The 24,270-nt window shown below is 34.4% G+C and overlaps 1 protein-coding gene across 1 annotated transcript in view; it reads right to left on the bottom strand.

Annotated features, from left to right (window-relative positions):
* DNAJC1 (DnaJ (Hsp40) homolog, subfamily C, member 1) overlaps positions 1-24,270 on the bottom strand; it is a 165,165-nt gene that overhangs the window by 54,634 nt on the left and 86,261 nt on the right. Inside the window, exons 6-12 of the mRNA XM_009330610.1 lie at positions 22,858-22,893; positions 21,455-21,556; positions 20,600-20,646; positions 13,946-14,111; positions 12,953-13,050; positions 11,809-11,902; positions 2,045-2,135 (exon numbers count right to left, since the gene is read on the bottom strand). Coding sequence (XP_009328885.1) covers positions 2,045-2,135; positions 11,809-11,902; positions 12,953-13,050; positions 13,946-14,111; positions 20,600-20,646; positions 21,455-21,556; positions 22,858-22,893 — 634 coding nt within the window. The remainder of the gene's footprint in view (positions 1-2,044; positions 2,136-11,808; positions 11,903-12,952; positions 13,051-13,945; positions 14,112-20,599; positions 20,647-21,454; positions 21,557-22,857; positions 22,894-24,270) is intronic.

The raw sequence follows: 24,270 nt of genomic DNA on the forward strand, positions 1-24,270 counted from the left end.
AAGCAGACAGACGTGGGGGTAAACTAGCAATTAGGTCATGAAAAAACAAGCACTATAAAGCAGCTATTGCTAATCGGCATGAGATACATTTACTCAATTAGATAGATGGAACTGTTATTATGAACTCGCATTCCATGGATGGTCTCTAAAATTAAGGAGAATGGGGGCAAACAAAATGCACATTTGGCGATTTGCAACCTTTCTATGCTAATTGTGAAGTGACAATGCAGAACAATATAATGAAATAGGCAAACTTAACAGATGCTTTGCATACAAGCTTGAGGAAAAAATTACGTAATTTTTTTTTTTGCCTACAGTAACATAGATGCAGCTCTTGTTCTTCTCTTGGGAGTCTTATTTCTTTTAAGAGAAGTTAACTGACAGCTCATTCTGCTGCCCAGCGATAGCACTGCTATGGCTGACCAAATTAACTCCGTGCCAAATTTCAAACTCTGCTAATTACAGGTGGTGACTCTTAATCCTTCCTCTTGCTCCCTGCCAGCAAGTCTACCGAGGGAGGGCAGGACGCCAACCAGTGAGACTGGTGAGGGCTTGACCCTGCGCACGCGAGTGACACTGGGTCACCTGGCAGACATGGGGGTCACACGCCATGTCACACCCGGCAGCATGACAGGTGACAGGGTGGTGCTTCTGTCAGAGGTCAGGGGTGACCTGGAGAGGGAAGTGTGCCAAACCCACACCTCTCACGTGTGGGCACTGCTACTGGAGGTAACACAAAAAAACAGTAAGTGACTCTCACGTGACACCTGGCAGAGGAGAAATACTGAAAAGTTCACACGTGGTCTTTCAGTGAAACACAGGAACATGCGCACTACAATTTTAATGACTTTATACTTTCACTTGCACCTCTGTTTTCAAAAACCAGTCCATTTAAAACAGTAGTTTGCAGATTTCAATTAAGAATGTATGCCAGCTATTTTGAACAATGGCAACACGTTATAACAAGTTTCTAATAACCCGAGTCAAGACCCTTTTCAAGGGCCCATTTTGTGGTAGGTATCTCAAACATAATGGCCAAGCTTCCCTAACAAGCATTAAATGCACCGTTTTGCTAGATTTGGCCTGGGTCCATGATGCTCGCTGAGGTGCTGAATGTTATCCATTTTCTCAAAATAGATTCAGCTACAGGTAAGTTAGGAATTATCACTGAAACTGGATCTCTTTGCTGATTTTACAAAATTAAGCTATTTTATAAATATAAATAATGCAGTTGTATTTTAAGTGCCTAAAGGCTTATGCCATACTCAAAGCTAGTAAATTATTACAGGGCACTCAATGCACTTGTCAGAATAAAGGAACTTAAAAGCATGCACTTAAGTACAGTAAATAAAGCAAGCACGCACATACAAACAGAGACAAAAAAAACTTTTAAAATTGCCTTCAGAAGAGGGTAACTTTAATAATTGGCAAACACATATAACTGAAAGAAGAAAAGGACAAGTCACCTATAATTATTCTGAATACTTTGTTAAGGGAAATGCTAATTGCCTTCTCTGGTCTTTTATAAGAGTGTAAAGACTTTAAGGCATTTATTTCAACAATAGCACGAATCCATCGCTGAAGTCTGCATCCATGCTTTTGGAAATTCAAATTATGTTCAATTTCTATCATAAAAATCAACTGAATATGCACAAAAGAATTATTAAATATATTATTTTAAAAAATATTTATAGACAAAGAGAATACAAGAATGCTCAAAACGCAAGAGGTCAATTCTGAAAATGTGTACTTCGAGATCTATACATTTGAGATTTCCCTCTCTTGTAAAGCAACATTTCTCGCAAACTATGCTTTTGTTGCTACTATATAGCTACCACCTGAGTTTTATGCTTCTATAGGAACAAACCAGCATCCTACTGCAAAATCAGTCAGAAAATTAAAAGCTTATTTAAATTTAACAGCAGTACAAAAATACATAAAGCACATATTTTAGAAGATTATAAAAATGTTTGTTCACATACATCCTGTGTAGTAGGTATATCATAGTACATCTTTGTTTATTAAGACAGTGGTAAAAACTCACTCTGAAGTGTTTCAAGTTCAGCCTTAGCCAGGGCATCTTCTTTCGCCTTCATTTTTGTTTCTTTATATTCTACATATAATTGTCTGGCATCCTTTAAGAAAATGTTGCAATGGCATTAGCATCCTTATACAAACAAGTTATTGCAATGGCTCTGTTTTAAGTTCTCAATTAACCTTGCAAAAAAATTTAAGATATATTCGTTTGCTTGAGTTACAGTAATTTTCAGTATAGAAAGTATTTGTTTAGAATGTAGAATTTTTGTGTAATAAATGTTCAAATGTAATAGCGTTGATATTATAGGCTATGATGCTCCTCAACAACCTGAAAAGCAAAATGGTTAGAAAAACATTTCTGATCACTCCCTACAGCTTTGTAAGAGGCCATGTACCCACTTTGCTCACATCATCAATCTGGAAGTTCAAGAAAGAAAGAAAAGTTTTTAACTAGTGTGTACAGGGACAAACAGAGGCAACTGCTAGGCAGCAGTCGTCTTAGGGTGAACCCATTATGGTAACACCAACTGCATGTTCCAAAACCCAACTTCCCCCTCCCCCCCCCCTTTTTTTTAAACCAACTTCTACATTGCTATTAAAGTGTTGAAAATATATATTAAGTTTTTTCTCCAAGGATTAGATTAGATTCTAATCTGAAATTTATTTGGCAAGTTTAAACATAAAACTAGAAGTCCTGTCACAAATCTCACAGTAAGTTTACACATTTCCAAAATCTGATGAATTAGTAATTATAGATTTGCGTTGAAAGCTTTCCAATATGAACAACCAGATTGCTGAAAAAAGAGGTATGGAGAGTTTTCTTACTCTCACTTACAGTTTAAAAGATTTCTATACTCACTTAAAAACAATGAATCTATAATAGAAATGCTGAAATAAATTATTATTTATAATTTCCAAGCATGCAGAACATCTATAGTATTAAATAAAAATTATAGTATTAGATAAACCTAATTTTAGTTCTTTATAGACAAAAATAATTTTATTCTTGTTATTAACGGTCCCTCTTTTTACATATAAAGGGTGATTTAAATTTTGATGTAGAATGTATTGTAAAACATCAGTAAATATTTTTATAATTTCAACTATAATCCCATAAATTTGAACAAAACCTGGTCTCATTAAAAATGAAATAAGACATCTTAATAAATTTTGAAAATAAAACCTGAGTTAAGCAGTCATTATTGCTGCCTCTAATGGTAGAAGTCATCCAAAAACATTGCTTCCTGCAAAGATACTACGACACAACCGTTGTTCTTTGCGTTATACTGGTATCTACCCCTTCAAAGATACTTGAGGGAGGTGGGACAACACAGCAGACAATCACGATCCAGCTCTGAGCAGAACTTTGTAATGTTTTGGAGACGTCTCACCTTTACAAGTCTGAAAGCATCCCACATGCTTACAGTTTTGTTTTGGGGGCTGGGGAAGAGGGGGGGTTTGGTGGTTTTAGTAGAATTGGGGCTAAAAAATGTGTGTAGGTACAGGAGGACTACCATTAACAGCAGATACGAAGGCTTTCAGGAAACATATTCAGTTTCTATGTTATTACATTGAATGAGAAAATTAGGATCAGCATTGGTTCTCTTTTCGGTTCACCTGAAATATGAATTCCCTACCACATATGGAAACTTTCCTTGTACTCTCCAGATTTGGACTATATGCATCATTAAGAAACAGAAACAGTCATAAATGTAATGGTTAACTTCTGCTATAAGTTTGAGACGTTTGGGTTGCATTGCATACACAGGACTCAGATATACTGATACCCAAAAAAACGCTTTTGTTTAAGGCTATGATTTCAAAATGGCTACATTTAACTGGCATTTAAATTTAACCCATTTGACACTGAAAGCCAATATTTGATGCTAAATTCTGGTGTAAAATCCATTATTGCTTGTGGGATCTCCAGACAGCAGGCACTAGGGGGTAACTGTCAATCTCTCTAGCATGTCAATCACAGAACAATTGGAAATGTGGCTCAGATGAAAATGAGACACAATAGCTGAACAACAAAGAAAACTAGTCAGAAGCACGTAAATGAAATTTAGTAGTATTGTTGCTTTATAGATATAAAATGGATTATCACTGCAAAAGGAGTAATATCAAGGTAACAAAGGCAACATTATACTTTTATCTTATTAATCACAGTTTATTATGGCTGATACCATAATCACAAAAAAAAGGGGAGACTGCACATTTTGAAGCACACATAAAAATGTATACATACAAAGTAAAGCAAAGAAAAACCCAAAAAATTTTGATCAAAATGGATTTTGAAGATTTGAAAATCAAATCCTTCCCACAAAAGCATAAGAAATGGCTCTACAGGTTGTAAAGAGAAATTAAAAGACATACCTGAGTAAAGATTTTAGCCACAGACACAAACTATATGGGTATTAGACCTTATAAGTCAAAATGAAAGAAACACTGGAAAACAGTTTAAAATAGGAAGTTCTTTGAAGAAAACTTCTGCCTTAACATAAATAAGCACATTTCAATTTACCCCTCATTAGTTTTCAACAGTATCAGTCTAAACACGAATATTCATTTTCAAGCATATTCAGTTTCAGCAGTAAGAGTATTTCAAAATAGATTTATGTTCAGATCTTTTACTTTTCCGAAGTGATACATTTAAGCAGTCATTTTGCCTCAATACAAACGTTTTAGGGCCCTAAAAACACTGGCAATATAGATACCGCCTCTTCCAATCTAATGCTCCTTCCCCAATATTCAGCAATGATTTTTCTTCTAGAGGACCTTTTTCCAAACAGCTCAAAATATATGCAACATCAAAATTTCATACCTGAGGTATACCTCACCTTCAATAGGTAATAAATATAAGAAAAGCAACATTTTTGTCCCTCTGGGGGTGGAAAGGGACAGAGGAAAGAGACACACAAATAAAAAGCTTGGAACTGTTCTAACTAAAAGCTCCAGCTTACCTAATCAGAAATATTTTGTTCTCATTTGCAGGAGTTTGAGAAGTTTTCAAAAAAGAACATCAGCGCAAATACATTAATTTTCTTCACCATCAAAGCAGTATTATGCATGTAGTTAAAGCAAAAAGAATAATGAAGAATAATATACGCTGGTTTATTATACTGTGATTTCAAATGTACACTTTCCAAAAAGGAACAGAATGAAAAAAAGAGTGTATTAGAAACACAAAATTCTGCTATTAGTATCTCTAAATTATATTTCAACTGCCACGTATAGGAAGTTACTGTGTTTACCCTCATATTTAACCAAAAATTTGAGAAAGTGTTGTGGAAGAAAAATAAATTTGATGGACAAACACTTCATTAACATATTTTCAGTATTTTACCCAAAATTAAGAACCAGGAATATTGAAAAATTCTTGTATGTCAGTTCCTTTTTATGTCAGTATCATCTCTTGCCAAAAAATTTGAGATAGCCAAGACAAAGCTGCACTTGAGTTACGCAGAAATACAGAAATTCTTGATACTGGACTTCTAAGGGTTTTTTTGTTTGTTTGTTTGGGGGTTTTGGTTGGGTTTTTTTGTGGGATTTTCAGGTGTTTTGTTTTGTTTGTTTGTTGTTTTTAAATCAACAGATACAGTATTTGTTCAAACTGTACTAATTCTGAAACTAAAAACTTCAGTTCTGAGTAAGACTCAGCCACTCCGGCCTCTCCTTGACTTCTGGGGAGGGTGATGAGGTTTTATTGGTTTGTTTGCTTTGTGGTTTTTTTTTTTCCCCTCCAGTTAATCTTCCTGGCTTTCTGGTCTACCTCAGAAAGACTGGAGATTAGGAGAAATAAGGCAAACATTGGAAACAACTTGCTGTATTGGCCGTATGTGAATCTTCATTACATATTTTGTGACAGAATCAGCTTCATATTTTACTTCTCTGGGTGAGGGACTCAAACAAAATGCATCCCCTCAGAATTTACAGTTAACAGAAAACTTTCCCACAAGCATACTTAAAACCAGTATCTTGAAATAATTTTCTTTGCATTAATTCTTATTACATCAATCTATAGACTTAAAGAGAAGTATTTGTTATGAAGTTCTTGAACTAATTTTTTGTCTTTTGAGTACAGTGTTCTTGTACAATTTGTACAAAAAACAGAGAGAGAAAAAGGAGTTAAATTAAAATTACCGCAACATCCGCCCTTCAATTTGCTATTTCTACACAATAAAAATGCCAGCCATTATACCACAGCAAAAACACTCTTTTGATGGGTTTATAAACTAGTAATATCAATGTGTTACAGTAAGAAATAACGTTAAAAAAAATTAAACATTATGATTTATATTTCTCTCTGGCATTTTTACATGTTTACTCAAAGGCAAACTAGTAAATAAATAGGAATTGCATTACTTCCTCCTTTATAATCAGAAAATCATGCTTTGACCTTGGAATAATACCAGGTGTGGCTGGGCTCTTCAGCCGTGTACAGCCTGTGGGCAGTTGAAGCATGGCTCCCAAGCCTCGGATGCACCAGGTGACCAGCAGCAGGCTGTGCTAAGGCAGTATCTGCTGGGTATTCCACATCCACACTGGTGAAACAAAGGCAGCCAGAAGGGGGAACTGAGGCCAATGCTGCAAGGCCTCCCTGGGACCCATTCACACCCGGTGAAGCCTCATACCACAACAGAACAGTACCACTGAGAGCCAGTATTGCCTCATACACACGAGCTACTCTTGGAGCTACACTCCTCTAACGCGTGTGCTGGGATATGCAGACATACTGTAAGTGATTTGTAGGAGCAGAACAGAATTGGCTGCCACAGAACAACAGGCAATTAAAGGCAAATTTCGTTAGTGTCTTACATTTACTTAAAACTTTTACTATGCAGGAAAGCACATTTTGTCTCCAGAGCCTCAGACAGCACCCTGTTAAGACACAAATTATTTTTGCTCACTTGCATACACCCAGAATACTTGTTTTACCATCCACTCTCCTCTGACCTGCTTCTAAGCTTCTAATTGACCTCAGGGTCAAGAGCTTCATCCCTACTTTGGTTCTCCCAACAGCTGCGAAATAGCAAGAAAGAGAGCAAATGGGCAATCACTCGTGCCACACATCCTGCAATTGCTTGCTCCCCACAACTTATATCAACATTGGTGTTGTACAGTAAGTTGGGACATGTCAAAACCCTGTAAAGCTGGGAATTAAGGAGATATTTAACCTTACTGACTTGAATAAATCCCTTCAAAAAAGTCTCTTTAAGGCATACGTTATTAAATGCAATAAATTTTATTTTAATCTCACACGATGATTTTATATATAGTCATATGTGAAGACAAAAACAACCCACACAAATGTTTGCTCACCTAATCAAATCTTGCTTAAAAGCTAACTTTGCCAAAGGAGATGCCCTGCTGGCAAAGCCTCTTGAGTTTAATGACACATTGCCAATCCGTTTAAGGCCAAAGCTGAACGATCTCTAAACCGGTGTTGAAATGTAATCGTGGATTAAAAGAAAACCTGAGGAAAAAATGCCAAAAAATTAAACACCTCTGGGTCACTAGTTTGAATCTATTCCAGGCTACTAAATCAGCTACAGTAATTACCATCTGGTAGTCTACATAAAAATAAATTACTGGCCTTTTTGTTTTAATTCACTTCATGCTACACAAAGGTCTTTATAAACAAAAGTTTCAATTGTAATTGAAAGCTTTGTTGATAATCTCACTAGGTTATACCGAGTGCAACTATGTATTGAGCTTGAACTGCCTTCCCATTACTGGTGAGCCACCGGAAGTTCTTTCAACTGTTCACTGCTAGGGTGTATGTGCTACACCTACACTATTACAGATAGAAGATAACAGGAAACTTTATTTTCTTAACAAGAATCCATTTCTGTCTGAGACAAACAAAAATGTTTTCTGCTTCATTACACTCAGGACAACAACAGGCTCATAATTTAACTAATAAAAAACATTTCCTAGTGCTGACTAGCATTAATGAAGTTGATGTAAAAATAAAGACATTCATTGCTAAGCTTCACCACATCAAGGTGGAAGAAAATTAGTTGACAGGAACACTAACGCTCCTATCTTCAGTTTTCTGAAGGAAATATTTTGTGAAGAATAATTAACAACATTTTTAAGAAAGATGACTTTTCTTACATTGTATGTCTGCACATCCAAAGAAAAAACTCTAGTCAGCTGTTTTGAGAATAAACTGCAATTTACATATGACTGTTCTCCCACAAAAGAAAAGTATACTTAACATAACTGTCTATTCTGTATTACATTCACCATTTGAACTGAAATTCTTGCACACTATATTTAGCTGGTTTATTTCTTTGTAAGAACAATTTTCAGTTCCAATAAGCATTCTAATTGAGTTTTGTTTGGGGGGGGGGTGTCCCCCCTTTCTCCTTTTCTTTATTTTTTTTAAACATATAGCCTTCTTTCAGGTCATCCTCATGAAAGAGTAAACTATAAGTGACCTTAGAAACAATTTGCATTCTTTTTCTATCTTTTTCTTGAGCCTGCATTATAAGAATTAAACTTGGTAATAGTCAATGTAATTTACACTCCACTTAATGTTTCTTTCACACCACAGATATTTGATTTATGATACATTTTATGTATTCTTTTCCCTTTGCTTCTTCAAACAAGCTTAAGGACACTGTTTTTACCCCCAAATTTAACTAAACTAAATGTGTGGATATAAAAGCCTATGTAGTCTCTCTCAAAATACAATTGTCAACAGTTTAAAAAAACAATCACTTTTTAGTATCTCTCATCCTCCTCTCACCCATTTTTCTTCCAGTTTCTTGACATAAAATGCAGACTACGATAAAATGGCATAGGCCACCACAAGGGCATGCAAACAAAGCATTTTTCTTCAGTAAAGGCCCACCTTAATTATTTTAAGTGCCTCCTTCTGAAATCTGACATTTTGAAGGAGGAGGGGAAGTAGGAGAAAGACACTCAATTGGATAAATGAGAGCCAGGCATGGGCAGAAGCTCAGCAACCTGAATCGTGAGACAGAGCTGTTGTAAGCAGAATATTCACACTAACTAATGGGGGGAGATGGATGCTAGGTAAAAGGAATCAATACAAGAAGTGGCAAAAAGTTTAAATTGACCCCTCCTTGTGGTTTTTGTTTTATTTTGTTGGGGTTTTTTGTTGCTGTTGGTTTGGTTTTATGGGGGATTTTTTGTTTTTAATAAAGTTTCCTTTGAGGAAGAACTTGTGTACACAGGCAGGTGGTTTTGTTTCCTTAATTTGAGGAAGCAGTTCAGGTATTTCACTGACAGGGCTTTGAAAAACTCAGTGGCAGAAGCAACATTTAATTGGAAGTATTGCTAACTCTTACCCTTTTCTGTCCCAAACAGGGTTCATTTAAATATGGATGCATTATTAGAAGTTAATCTACAATTGCATTAGTAGCAGATGAATGACAGCCAGCTTTGAAAATAACTTGTTGGCTCTTAAATGACTGAAGAAATAATTTAGATTAACTCAATAAACAACTAAAATCTGTAGCAGCCATCCTTATGTCAACCACTGTAACACCTTGTTAAATAATTTGCATGCATGACTAGCACATATAATACTACTCAATATCTGTAGGAGTCCTGTCTTCCACATAGCTGCCCTAGTGATTCTATTTACATTAAAAGCCTGAAATACTCTGAAATCGCAAGCCTATGTTAGTGTAGAATATAGAAAAGCACTTATATTCAAAACAGGATCTCTGTACCAGGGTATAATCATGTAGGTATAGCTGCTTTTTTGCTGTATGTTGGTAATTGCAACTAAGGCAGAACTTGCTAAAACCTTAAATACAACTCAAAAAGAGCCCAGAGGTCTCTCTGTCCAGCTAGCTACAACATAAAAGGTATCTTTTGCACCGTCATTTCAGAAAACATCTCCAACATGAGGTCACTGCTGCTCTTATGCTCTTCAGAAGAGGTAATACTTCTTTAAGTACTGTTAACTAATAAGCTACAGTAATTCATTTCAGGTACCTGAAGTCCTGAATATTCTTAATTTTGAAGATTACTTATATTTTATTGCATTTTAACTGACATAATCGGCAGGTCATCTTAAACAACAACAAAATAAACCCTGGAGTTAAGCCGTTGTGTAATTTACATACGGGGCAATTTACCCTAGAACCCCATCTCTTCGCTTCCTCCTTGGTCCAAAGCCTTCCAGCTCTGAATTCCTCTACACCCTGCTTCCCCTGCCACCAAATCCCTGCTTGCTGGTCTCCAATTTTCCACAAGTTATTGGATAGCTTTTTCCCACTACCACTATTTTAATGGATTTAAAATTCACAGCAAGAGGTATTGGCTAGGTGTCTACAAAGCGTGAAACATGACTTTCGTTGTATTCATCTTTTCTGCCTATTCTGGCAGACATAGGAGCTGCTTTTTGAACAGAAAATCTGAAACCCGTTATACTGACTTAACAGACTACCTTAAAGTCATAAAAATGAGAAAATGACAGCTTAGAGAGATTGTAAGAAGTCCTAATTTAAAATTCTTCATGAATCTTACTATATTCTATAATATTTTAAATATTTTGCAATTAAGGCAAAAGGGAAAGAACTGTAATTATGAAGAAAGTTTCAAAATGCAGCAACAGCAATTGCTGAACTTAATTCTTTTCCATCTGACTCACCTCAATGAGGGATGAACACCAAAGCTTCATTTGGACACAACAGTTGATTTTAAAGCAAAAATGATGATGCTTCATTAAAACTTGCAAAAAGAAAGGTTTCTTTAATAAAATAGCCACACAGTTCTGATGAAACTTTTAAAAAAGGAAGAGATATTAACTTTTGCATCTCTTTGTAGGAAAGGTTGAAGGCTATAAAAATGGATGCTGAAAGACCAGACTTTATTGCATTTATAATTTTTACAAGCCTTTTGCTAACAGATTACGAATTATGAATTACATGCTTTTTCCAGCTTGAACACAGAAATTGAACACTGATGCCATTTATACTATTTATATTTCAGAATTAATACTCAATATTTCTGTAAACCAAAGTAAAATCCACCTTGCATTCCCTGATCCATATTCATTAGCAGTGACAAGGGTATTAAAAACAAATGGGTGTATTCAGAGGAAATGAAAAGAAAGAGCATGTGATATTAAAAAAGTTATTCTGATAACTGATCTGACAATACTTACACTGGATGAGTATCAGCTAAATTTTACAGTTTATAGTGTTAGGTTAAAAAAAACCACAATTGTGGGCAAGTCTGCCATATTTATGTTTATAAATTACAACCATACCTTTGTTACTTTACCTTAGTAATTTCAGGTATCAATTTATATCATTATGCAGTGACTCAAAAAAAAAAGCTCAATCAGAAAAAGTAATTTCACTGTTCCCCCAAATTTAAATGACATATTAATATTTGCTTTGAAAACACAGCATTTGCTTATTTGAAATAAAAATACTTTTGTTAACAGATCACCTAAAAGACATTGCTATTCCTAATTAGATGTATCCATATCATCCCTCTCCCATCATTTATTCTTGTAGTTTTGCCTAGCAGGAACCGCTGCTAAATTCCCTAGCACATTAAGATTAATATCCATTTAAAATATATTCATGTTGATGAACTCACAGTATTAAATTTGCCTCCAAAGTGTAATTTTTACATATCTATATGTGTGTGTGTGTATATATATATGGTATGTGCTTGAGCCAGAAAATTCTTAAGAACAAGTGCTACACATCTGATTATGCATAATAACACCATCAAGAAAAATAAAGTAATATAAATTAAAATCATTACTATTACCTGGAATAGCTGAGGTAAAGCTTTCACAGTGAGACAGAACCATATTCCTAGTTTGCATGGAAGTAAGTCATGCCATTGTGGTTTGTCCAGTACTCTGCAGTCAAATAAAATCACAAGTTTTTCATTACTGCCGCACAAAGTCAGAACTTTCCCGTTATTCTTAAAGATGATTACCACTTGTCAACTCCTATAAAAATGTGTAACTACATAATATTAAAGATGTATTTTGAATTAAATATTCAAAATGTATAACAGCTAACTTCTAATCATCGCTGTATTTTCATCTCTTCAAAAGGGCTTTCCCTTCCAAGAAAACAAATTCGTAAGCCACATAATCACTTCAGTTTAAAAAAACCCCAGAACTGAAAAAACCTCAAGCCTCAACCAAGTGTTCACAAGTGCTGACAACCAGATATGAAGACTGTAGCATAAACAAAACAATACATAAAAATTAATGTCATTTGCAGTTCACTGGAGCATTACTCACTGATGTCATCAGGAAAGACGACAGGCAGAATGGTCTCTGATCTCCATCCTGCATTGATCCAGTTCATGCCCCTGCTGTGTGAACTATTTAAACCCTTTATTTCTTTCTATGAATCAATAGAAGAAATGGTGGTATCTTTCGGAGTGTCCTGAAAGTCACTATTTCCCTATGTGTTTCTTAACAAACAATGGTGTTAGAAGCCTTTACCAACACGCTTGTTTTTAACTTAATCAGATAAAAAGCATTAAATCAGACAAGCATTAAAAACCCCGTAAGAACTCCTTGCTTGGTACGGTAATAAACTGAAGCTTAAATAAATTGAAATTTGTTAACTGTAATCAAAGGCAAAAATCTTCAAAGATGTAAAAAGTTGTAAAATCTTTTAAAATCAACTTGTAGAAATAATACCCTTCTATAAGCCAGATACCATTAATTCAGTCTTTATCTTTCAATTGTTGTTGATCTCCACACATTTATTTACAAATCAAAACCTGAAAACATGTCTACACTGGCACACTATATATCAGCAATGGCTGTTACTACAAATACAGCTATTTTTCTCATAAAATATTTCAAAGATGCAAGGAGAAAATGATAGAACTAAACCAGTAGCTGATAAAATGTTTGAAAATGCGGAAAATGAGAGTTCCTTCCCACCTTTCATTTTTCTCTAGAGCAGCAAGTTTGGCTTCCTCTGTACTCCTGCTGCCTGTTTTTTTCTTCTTCTCCCTCTTTTTTCTGCTAAGCAGTTCATCCTTGATGTAGAAAGAACTACGGTTACAGGTTATCATTAACATGTAAACCACAAATGTTACTGGGACTCTTCTGTGAAGGGTAAACAGTGGAGTAGCATTTATGCAAATGTATCTAGGGGTCCTACATGATTAAGTAAAATGATCTATCTCAACAATAACTGTTGCCATGGTATCCAGTCTTTAAACACACATGAAGTCCAGTTCTGTCACTCATGTGTATCTCCATAGCAATCAAAGTTTTCTAAGAGGAGAAAGCATTCAACTTGCCTCCTTTCTCATTCATCAACTTCAATAATGCAGTGGAAAATAAAAAAAGTAAATAGATGCTAATGTATGAATATTTTTCAAGTTATGCTTAGGTTTATTTCTAGTCTACTAAGTGCAATAGATTTTTATATGACAGAAAATAAAATAATCAAAAAATAATGTGGTTTATACTGCTTACCAATGCCTATCCTGTTAACAAAAACCCAAAACAAAAAAGCATTTATCTAAGAACAAAGGCAAAGCAAGTATGACTTAAATGAATAAAAACTGATTATTTTTAAACAACTTTTAGGAAAACCATAGACATGACTACAGTAGCATATGATTCTGTGTCAACAGATGATAGAACAGTTTTTATTCCTCTTCTTCCTCACAGCTAAAACCCAAAGAACCATCTCTTGCTATTTATTACCAATTCTAGAAAAACTAAGTAGTTTTTAGATTACTATTTCTGATATGTTGAATATCTCACTCTATAATTATCACCATTTTAAATATAATCCTTTTAGAATATGAAAAATCCAAATTCAAAACAGGGGAAGCGGTAGAGAACCCTATAATATGCAAACTTCTGCAGGAAATTCAATACTAATAATTGAAGCAAGTTTGATTTATTACCAATACTTACCAGCTGTTTTTCCAGGTAGATTGACCAAACCACAGCATAATGACCCACTGTGAGTATAATGAACAAGAGTAATGCCAGCTCAGCATTGCTCATTTTTCTCACCCGCCTGTAGTAGAATACAGGCTGTCGCCAATCTGGTAGTCCATTGATCAGAATATCATCATACCTACAGTAGCAAATATAACAGGCGTTCATGGAGAGCTAAAAATTAAATAAGCCAAACCATCCAATTATAAAACAAAACAAATGATAATCCACAGACTGCTTGAATAATACACACACAAAAGATAATGTAGTTAATTTTTTTTTTTTTTTTTAAATAGAGCAATGCCTTGTTTTGTCAGCTGCTAGGCTTGCATCTGGAAACAAACAGAATCCAGAACCAAACACTGGGGAAATGCATCTAGTCTTCGGGGGTGGGGGGGGGCGTAATTTGATTGCTCCTGCAACACCCCCCCACCCCCAGTTCATTCACTTCTGAAACAACAGCCTTCTAGAAACGTAGATGTGTTCTACCTGCCTGGTTATCAGTGGGCAGGTCTCCATGGTAGAAGTAAATAACAAACCACAAACTACTAAATAGGTAGCAAAGAACGAAAGTCTCAAACACTAGGAACCTTTTTTTTCTTTTACAAATTAAAAGCACAAGTGTTGGGGGGAGGGGAGAGGTATCTTCGCTTTTGTTTTGTCCTTTAGTAGCACGATATCCATTAGGTAAAAATGCTGCCAGACTTAACATCCATTCTGTGTCAGATACGAATTTAAGTTAAAGGCTTGATTTTGATGTTAGAAAACAAAGTTCACTACAGCTAGACAATTCTGATTTTCTATTTGAAAAGCTGTCTCCAAAATCAATCTATTTTTAAAACTGTTTAATTTTACTAACACTACTAACTGCACAGAAACCATTTTATGACAATTTGTCAGCTTTTCTTCGCACAAATGTCTTGAAATACCTTAGTATGTCTGGGGTCTTTTGTTTACAGTATGTTACCATTAATTTAAAAATAAACAAACCACAGACATGCAAAACAGATTTTCCTATTTGTTAACTTTTCAGAGTAAAGCTTCAAACAAAAATCTCTACAGTAAACTCAAAAACCTGTATGTTCAAGATGCACAACCTGTTAATCTTAAACTGAACACAACTCATTACATATTCTAATCACACCGTTTCCAGAATTAAATCTGCACTGAAAGGCCTAATTTGGTGCAACACATTGACCAAAATATTTTAATTAAAAATATTCTGAGTTAGTCGCAGGCCTAATTACAGGAATAGAAATAGGGCCTATATTGTCATGCAGGTCAGTAGAACTCAGTAGTAGGTTTTTCTCAAGTAAATTGACCGATCCAGGAATAATAGCGCAGCTGCTAAACTGCCAGTCTTGACATGTAAATCAATTTAAATGCAACAACTGCACTAGCTACTTTGATAGTTATTAAATTGATACCTTGGAGATGTACTAAAAAAAATTTCCACAAGCAAATTCATTTTTTTAAGCAGAAAAAAAGGCAATGATTTTCAATTAAAAAATATACTTTAATTCAGTGCATCTAGAAAAGCTGACTTCTGATAAAACATTTGTTCAAATTGGCACCGTTATTTCTGTGCAAAAGACTTAACATCTCAGGATTCTGCAGTGTTCTGAATGATACCAGAAGTAAAACTCATATTACAAAATTCTATCTTCCATGACAATTATGAGCATACTAATATCCATTATTGTAAAATTTGAAGTAATAACTTTTTTCCTTTCCCAGTAAGTCAGAACGAATTAACTACTGATGCCTTAACACAAACTCTGTTCAGAAAAATTGCTTAGGATGTTATTTCGAAACTGAAACTTCTACTTAACTTTTGGTTTAAGAATTAAGTAGAAGTTTTAGCATTTAAAAATAATAATGCATTTGCTAAACATTTTATTGTTAGAATACAAGAAAACATTTTAGAAACAAAACCATTTTTAAAACAAATTAGGTTGATAACAAGATTTCACAAAAGATGCTCTTCCTTTGAAAGCTTCAGAGAAATATATGTAGAATCAAGAAAGCATTTTTTATAATACTACTATAAATTTATTAAGCATTTGCCTTTCTTACACACTAAGACTTGTTAACTGATGTACTGAAAATATGGGTACTGATTAAATAAGGTCCATATATGCTAATGGTAACAATATAGTAATACGTAAAACAAGATTGCAAACTAACATTTGGCAACCATGTTCTATTATAAATTATCTGTTACAAAAAAATAAATTAAGACAGCAGAGTCTCTTGCATTAAACACTTTAAACAGCACTCTGTATTTACTAGGCCATGTCCGCTGTTCTGAACAACAGTCTCCAAGGATTAAGTCTCAGAATCAATGCTCTATTGATTTTACTATCAATGAGCATTATGGCTCACACGACTGGCCATTTTAAGGGAAGATAGCTTCTATTATAACCCACTTTTTAGAATATATACTGTTAAAAGATAAATCACTGCTTTCAAGAGTAATTAAGCTCTGTATTTGAAAAATAAAGATATCAGTGATTTTTAGGTTTTCAACTGGAAAACTATCCTACTGAAACTCAGAAGCTTCCCATAATTTTTAAATCTTGATTTCCAAATTTAGGATGTGGTTTAATTAAAACCAAGTTTCTCATGAAAGAATTTCTTTATAGAAACCTATATTAACTATGAAAGATAGTTAATCCATGTGCATCAAGAACTACATTCAATATTTAATTACAAAGCATTCTTCTTTTGGCAACCTATATTAATTGTTACTCTATGTAAGGAAAAAAAAAATCAAGCTGAAAAGGAAAAATACATCTGCAGTATTTTTTCCTCAGACATATGTACACAGAATGCAGCAAATATTTGACATATGAGTATGCCTGCCAGTTGTCTCTGAAATGTAGCAGTCGGCAAGCTAAAAAACCCCAAAGCATGAGTACAGAAACAAAAAGACAAAAAAATCCCCATTTGTAACTGAAGTTGAATCTTTATTTTAAAACTTAGGATTCTATACAAGACTTGGTAGTCTTGTACTAACAAGTAACCAATTGCAAGATCATTAAAATTTCATTCTTCTGTGAAGTTTCATGAAATATTTTTTAGAGCTCTTTGTAGAATCAATTACATTGCAAGAAAAAAAATCCATTAGCTGTAGTAGCTAATTACAATATCATCTATGTTAATAGAATTATAATTTACTTTTCCCTTTAAGAGAGCCACTGCATTTCATATTTCAAACAATTTCAGAGATCTGTTATAGTTTACATACTATAACCTTGAATTAATGAGATCTATTCTGAACTATGGGAAGACTGCACTGGCGTTTTTTATTTTGGGGGCCTTTTTTCCTCAAGCTGTCAAAGACATCCAGTACAACATCAGGCAGAACAATTTATACTTATGAATACAGACATTTAATTATAATGAGAGCTAAGATAAACACCTTTCTTACTCTAAACAAGTGTATCTTGATTCCTTTGCAAATGCTTCCTGTAATCAAGCCCACATTGTTACAGAGGGTAGGCCTGGTAGGTAAAAAAAGCTCCTTAAAATGGTAACAAACAATGAAATTAAAAGCTAAGATTTTTGCCTAATTACAATTAATAGAAGTGCTTAAAACTATCTACTTTTTCAAAAAATAAAAATAATCAAAGGCTAATAAAATTTATCATTGTCAAGTTGATTTACCAATAAATGTCCTAAAGTAAAGTGTATTTTGGGAAATGAACCTATCTCTACATACCCTAAAGATAAACTTTTCTGTAGAATTTCACACACTCTGCAGTGTGTATACAAAACATAAAATATTATGTTCTGCTGCAGGTATGTTTAATTTAATGTTAAACACTGCTACATTAAACAATGCTGCATGTATGTTTAATGTTAGAATATTAGAATCTTTTGATTTTGTATCAGTCAAAGTGTGTAAGAAAAAAGTACTGACACAGTAATATTACTATATTCTGTAGTTCTAATAATAATATTAGTATACTTCACAAGCAAATATATAACTTTCTCAAAAAAGCAAACCACATTTTAATTATAAAGCCCTGTATTATAATTGTCAGTAGAAGAACTATAATATTTTAAGAAAGACGTCTGCCATCAGCTAAAGTAAAAATTCACTGATAAACATGAAAATACAAAGGTTTTAGAAAAATAATTACATATAGCTGGCCAACAGATCTGCCTTTTTAGAATGCTGTTTCTCTACGCGCACACAAACAATTAACACCTCTGATATTCACCAAGACATGGAGGAACGGTGTAATTTTATTGTTTCAAAATGAGTTAATCACTCACTCATACAGTGCAGGACCTTATTCTTGCCTTTAGTTGTTCCACTCTCTGTACGCACACCAGGACCAATGCTGGATTACATCACTTTTGAGGTGAACAGTAAGAGGCAGGTACAGATACAACTTCATTGTACAGAAGCAGAAGCCTGCAGCTCACTCTTCTCGAGGCAGTGTAATCCCGTGCCCCAAACCATTTAGGTGTCCAGTTGTGATGGGATTCCCAGCTAAACTGCCAGAATTCCTCACCAACTAATTTGTAAGAAATGGAATTAATTTCCACCTCATCCCATCAGGTCTTTGAGTTACTTTCGAAATAAAAACTACCACAGTGCCAAGGGGAAAGAAAAAAAAAAAATCTGGCAGAAAGCCTTGTTACAGCAGACCCAAATAAGTGTCTCTGGATTCAGGATAAAACTGAGTTACTGAGTTGATAAGCCGAGAGACAAAGGGTGCAGCGTAGCTTCTCCCCAATGCATGGGCAGGACAGTAAACTTCGAGCTTCTTCCACTAGGTCCATCACCTCACACAATGCATAGCCAAATATCAACATCTAAAGTAGGAAGATCCCAAAAAGCAACGACTCTCCCCTTTCCTTTGCCATACAGTTGCAAGAAACCCTTACACCAGAAACAATATTACAGGGGGAGCAGTTCCTAGCACAACTTACTTAAGACTTGTTTTAAAGACATGTTACAGCAATGCCTTACAGGTTAGACCACCCTCCATTTACAAGCTCAACTGAGAGTTTATCATTAGACTGTGTAATAAATCTGATCAATAAAGGTTTTCTCAAAGCAATGAGACCATACAGCTCTGCTACTCTACTTGTTATTTATAAACTCCACATATTATTTCCAGAAAATTATCTGAAGGTAAACACCATTTAATCCACTATATTTATATTTAATCAACTATAGAAGCAATATCAACCACACATCCACACTGTGCAAGAAAAAGATGACATTGTCTACGTACAAAATAAGTTATTGACAATGAAATCAATCTAAGCTAGAACAATCTACTGCTGCTTTAACTTCTCATTTGTAATCACTGTGCTGCACTAATTAACAATATTCTCACAAACAAGTTGGGAAAGTTAGTCACATTCATAATGTATCCAAGGCTTAAAAACATAATTTTTTACAAGCTACTGCATCACGGTTCCGTGCAAAATACTGCTTTTACAGCTGCAAGGGAATTCCTAGAAGTTACATGCTGGAACTAAGTTCCAGAAAGGCAATATCACAAAGTGTATGTAAATAATGTTATAAACAAAATGGTGGGAAAATTTTGGGGATAACTCACTTTTCAAGTGGTCTAAAACTATGTAACTAGCATTTTTTTTTAAAACTTTCCTTGAGTAGAACTTCACAACAAAATTCTCTTGTGAGAGGTGAAATAAAAAAAAAAATACAAATTTCCAAAAGTACTTCCTATGAAGAACATTTTCATGACACTTCAAGAGAGGATTATCAAAAAGTAGCTAATCTGTACTATAAAACCTGGACTCCTGCCAAGACGTCTACAAAGCCAAAAACCCTTCAAGAAATGTCTTGTGAAGCTCTGTTTAAAGACTTGTAAGCCAAAGGATGATTTACCAAAATTCCAACCCAAAAGCAAAACTCGTTCAGTGTCTCAGTTTTCTTGATAATCATTAGTTTAAATGGTCATCTGCTTAAAAGGGGGGAGGGGTGTGTGTGTGTTCAAAACAGTCTTCCAGAAAGCAGATCAGCCCCAGGTTTTCAATTCTTAATCCTATCCCCTTCAGGTACTGCTGGACCTGCTCCTGAAGCTGCAAGGACAACTATAATTTATTTTAAAAAAAATTATGCTATGTATATGAAAGTTTACAGTATTATAGATAAAACATCTGAAAGAAAAAACAATGCACTAAGCAACAGAAAACAATGTTGAAGAGACATACACTGGAAATAATCCCTAAATATCATGCAACAAACCTTTTATTGATATAATGAGATACAACTGACAGTTGAATCAGTGGCCTATATTTTCAACCACAGCTTTAATAAAGCAAGCAATGATAATTGACACAACTCAACAAAAAGTGATATAATTGTTAAGTGTCAAAAAAATTGCTCCAAATAACAGCTAGCTTTTAAAGTTTTTTCAAATACTAGTTTTAAAGAAGAATAACCAGTATATCACACAAAAATATACACCAGCTTCCCCTTTAAGCCACACAAAATCTTTAATTAAACAGCTACATAGGAATTACAAACTTAAATTATGCAAAAATTAATCTGAAAAGTTACAATTAAGCCAAATAGGACTTCAATATATCACTGGCATGAATACTTTATTTAAGAACCTGTGCAAATTAACTCACCTCTGTCTCCTTTCTTCATCCTTTAAAACCTCATAGATGGCCACCAACTAAAACAAAACCAGAAAAAAAAACGCGCAAAAGAGTTTACTTAAGGATTGAGTTTATAAAGTTTGAATAGCAGTATCGTATTTTACATTCACGACTAATGGCCTTTGCTAGTTTTCACTCTTCCCTACAGCACTAAGAAGCAAACTCAGTAAGCAAAAGAAACAGTGACATATTCATATACAAAGTGTCATCAGATACGCAGACAAGCAACTCCTACAAAAGATTTGGTTTTTTCCCTCCTCACATCTGTCAAACTGAGTCTTGTCTCAGTTACACCTTAAAAATAAAAGGTATCATTCGTTTCATCCTAAAAACCTTACTGAAATTAAGTAGCCTGTATTTAGTCATCAGAAGTGTATTTTTAAAGGCAGAGCTAATTACAACAGTCTCATGTTTCACCCTGTAAAGATTCAAAAGGCAAAAATTCAAAAACTAAAATTAATTATTTTCATTAAATTATGCCTAAATGACTTGCATTGAGAACTGACCAGAAATTTTCCCTACTGCTTTTGAAAAGACTATTTATAAACAGTCTTACAGAAGTGCAAAACATTTTCCTTCTAAGAGTATAAGTCTAAGTGTTCAAATTATTTTTAATATACAGGTAAATACTACATCTGAGTTATTCAACAAATTAATTCCAAAAAAGTGTACTTGTTTTTAATCTAGCTACACCAGGAAAAATGTAATACAGTGTTCAACTTAGTCACTTCAAAGGTGTACCATTGTTCTTACTAGAACAACATCATCATAAAAAATTCTGATTCTATTTTCCCTAAAACTTTTAATGCCACACATTGCACTTACTTGCCTAAACTGTGTTTCTGCGTTTTCATCCTTATTCTTGTCTGGGTGTAAAATTAGGGAAAGCTTTCGATATGCTTTCCGAATGTCTGCAGACGAAGCATCCTGAAAAAGGAAAACAAAGCAAACTGTCAGAAACTAATTCCCAGAACTTTGTCAAGATGTGAAGACAGCCAACCGAGTGCAGGAACTAAGGCAACGTAATTTGAGATGTCTAACAACCAAACCATGCAACCAGCCTAGCCTAAATGACTGAACAGTCATTCAGGCCAATTCATCTTTCATCTTAACTTCTTTCATTACCATACATCCATTACAATGATATTTGCCAAAACTTCCAAACACTTTCTTGCTTAAAAACTAGCCCCGGCACCTTCTGCACCATTTAAAAGTTCAAATAAAAACTGAAAATTATTGCACCTGCACATCTTCAAGACAGACATCATTTCAGCAAATTATCATGCTCAATTTCCCAAACTCAGGACTTGCTATGAACTCTTCCCTTATTAATATTTACATGTAATTCACCACTAATAGGACTTCCATTCAACTTCAGCTTCACCATGTCTAAAGAACTGTATTTTTCTAAAGTAGCTTCAAATTGCAGTCTTGAAGCTATACTGTAGCACTGACATCAATCTATACCTTAATCATTATAAGAATTGCACACATTTTGGGAGAAAAAATAAAACTCAGAACGTAAAATACATCAATGATGTACCAACTCAGCTGCACAATGCACAAATTTCTGAATTAATGACTGCTATTTAGTACAAGCTATAAAGATATCCAGAAATGGAAGATTTCAAGAGTTGTATTATATAGTAAGGTGTTACACCTGTATTATATGAGATGTTACACTCACTGCGAGATCCACAAAGCATCACTTTTAAGCAGAACTACTTGCATTCTACTACTAACATGTCCAAGGCAACATTTTAGAAATCAACTGTTTTATCTGACAATTTTTATTTCTTGAATTTATATATATTGTTCCCCAGTATATTCTCTCTCTCAAAATTACAGTGTCGATTGGGTTTTAAAAACCACCAAAACCCAGATCTGAATTAGCTGTGAGAGGAACAGAGCTGAAATAAGATAATAATTAATGCAATACTGTAATTAGTCTGTCAGGCTTTTTATTACAAATCATTATTTTCATTGTAAAATTTTCAGTTTTATAACATGAGGCTATAATAATGCTGTATACAAGTTTGGGCCAGGAGTGACTATTAGAGAAAGACTAGAGGAGGGGAAGGGGAAAAGGATAAAGCAGAGAAAAATGCAGAATTTGAGAAAATTCAGCTTTAAAATTATATTTTAAGGAAGCTGGTATTATCCCCTAATGCAAGACCGAAGTTTCCACAGTCTCTTGTCTGCCAAAAGAAGCTGCTTTTATTACTCACAGGGAAGATTTCTCCTGAAAAGACCGCACATGCGTTTTTTCATTTTTAAATTTTCCAACAGCTACTTCTAAGGCGTGTGCACGCCAAAGCAGAATTCCTCTGGTTAAGTACCAGCTTGCTTCCAGCTTGATTACTGCCAGCGAGTTGTTTCATATTGCCATTGTTTTATAGGTTTATTTTTAACTCTTGGTTAAGGGGAAGGAAGAGACAGTGACTACGTATCTATTCTAAGCACAAAGAAACACTAAATTCTTGAGATGTAGACTTAATAGAATTATATTAAATAAATGCAAAAATGCAAAGTAAATAAATCTTTTAAAAATTAGGGATTGAGACCATGATAACCTCAAGAAATGAGTACCTCCGACCGTGTATTTGGGATAAACCACAGCTTATTCCTTCTCTGCCACACATTTAAACGTGCCTGGTATTATTTTTGGAACACTCCCGATGAACAGTTAAAAACCTGATAAAAGCACATTAAAGAGTTGTCCCACAGTATTCTTCCAATTACTTCAAACAATAAACAAGCAAAAAAAAGTAAGCAACCGTGATTATTTGTGTAAAAGATCAGGACAAAAGGTAGTTTATCTGTTTCATGCTTAAGCAAAGCAAGAGATCCCAAGTCAACTCTGAAACAATAAAGTTGCTTAAATATTTATGTTGCTTCACCTTGAGAAGTTGAAACAAAAATTTATAAATTTACAAAAACAGATTGTTCATCTTTGTTACCAGAAATAATTTAGAGGTTTTGTTTCCCCTCATCTACCAACCCAGACAGCCACTTCATAAACAATGTGGGCTTGTCTTCAAAACGAAATACAATATTTCAACAGTACTACAGCAAATAAAAATCAGGAAATAGTTTACTGGCCATGGTTTTAGCTAAACCATGAAAGTGAGCTTTATGAACGTATCAGCTAATTGTAATTAAGCCCCTACAAGGTTGAAAAGGGGACAATACCACCGATAAGTAATTAAATATGGGACGTTGCTGTAAATGATTTAATTACAACTGGTCCATATAAATTTCTAAAGCAACAATAAGTCTGCCTGCTAACCAAATCTTCACAATACTGTCAAGCACAACACAGGAAAATTATGTATGTTCCAAACATTTTGCTAATTCATGCTACCTACGGGCAACGTTAGGCATCTTCAGGCAAGGTTCCAGATCCCCTAGGAGCTGCCCTGAACAAAAGTGGTTGGTTTTTGAGAAAAGCCTCTCATCACTACAGAACTTCCTAGCAGAGTATGACCCTAAATAAGCTACAAAGAACGATTCTTTTCAAACTAAAAAAGAAACATCTACTATACTGAAGTCAGCTGTTCTAAGAGACTTTCATTTATAGCTGACTGACTCTGTTGGCCACCTTCAGTAACATTTCCATAAAGGCTGAGCAACAAAACACT

Source organism: Pygoscelis adeliae, unplaced genomic scaffold (assembly GCF_000699105.1).
Source record: "Pygoscelis adeliae isolate BGI_AS28 unplaced genomic scaffold, ASM69910v1 Scaffold27, whole genome shotgun sequence".
NCBI classification, from domain to species: Eukaryota; Metazoa; Chordata; class Aves; order Sphenisciformes; family Spheniscidae; genus Pygoscelis; species Pygoscelis adeliae.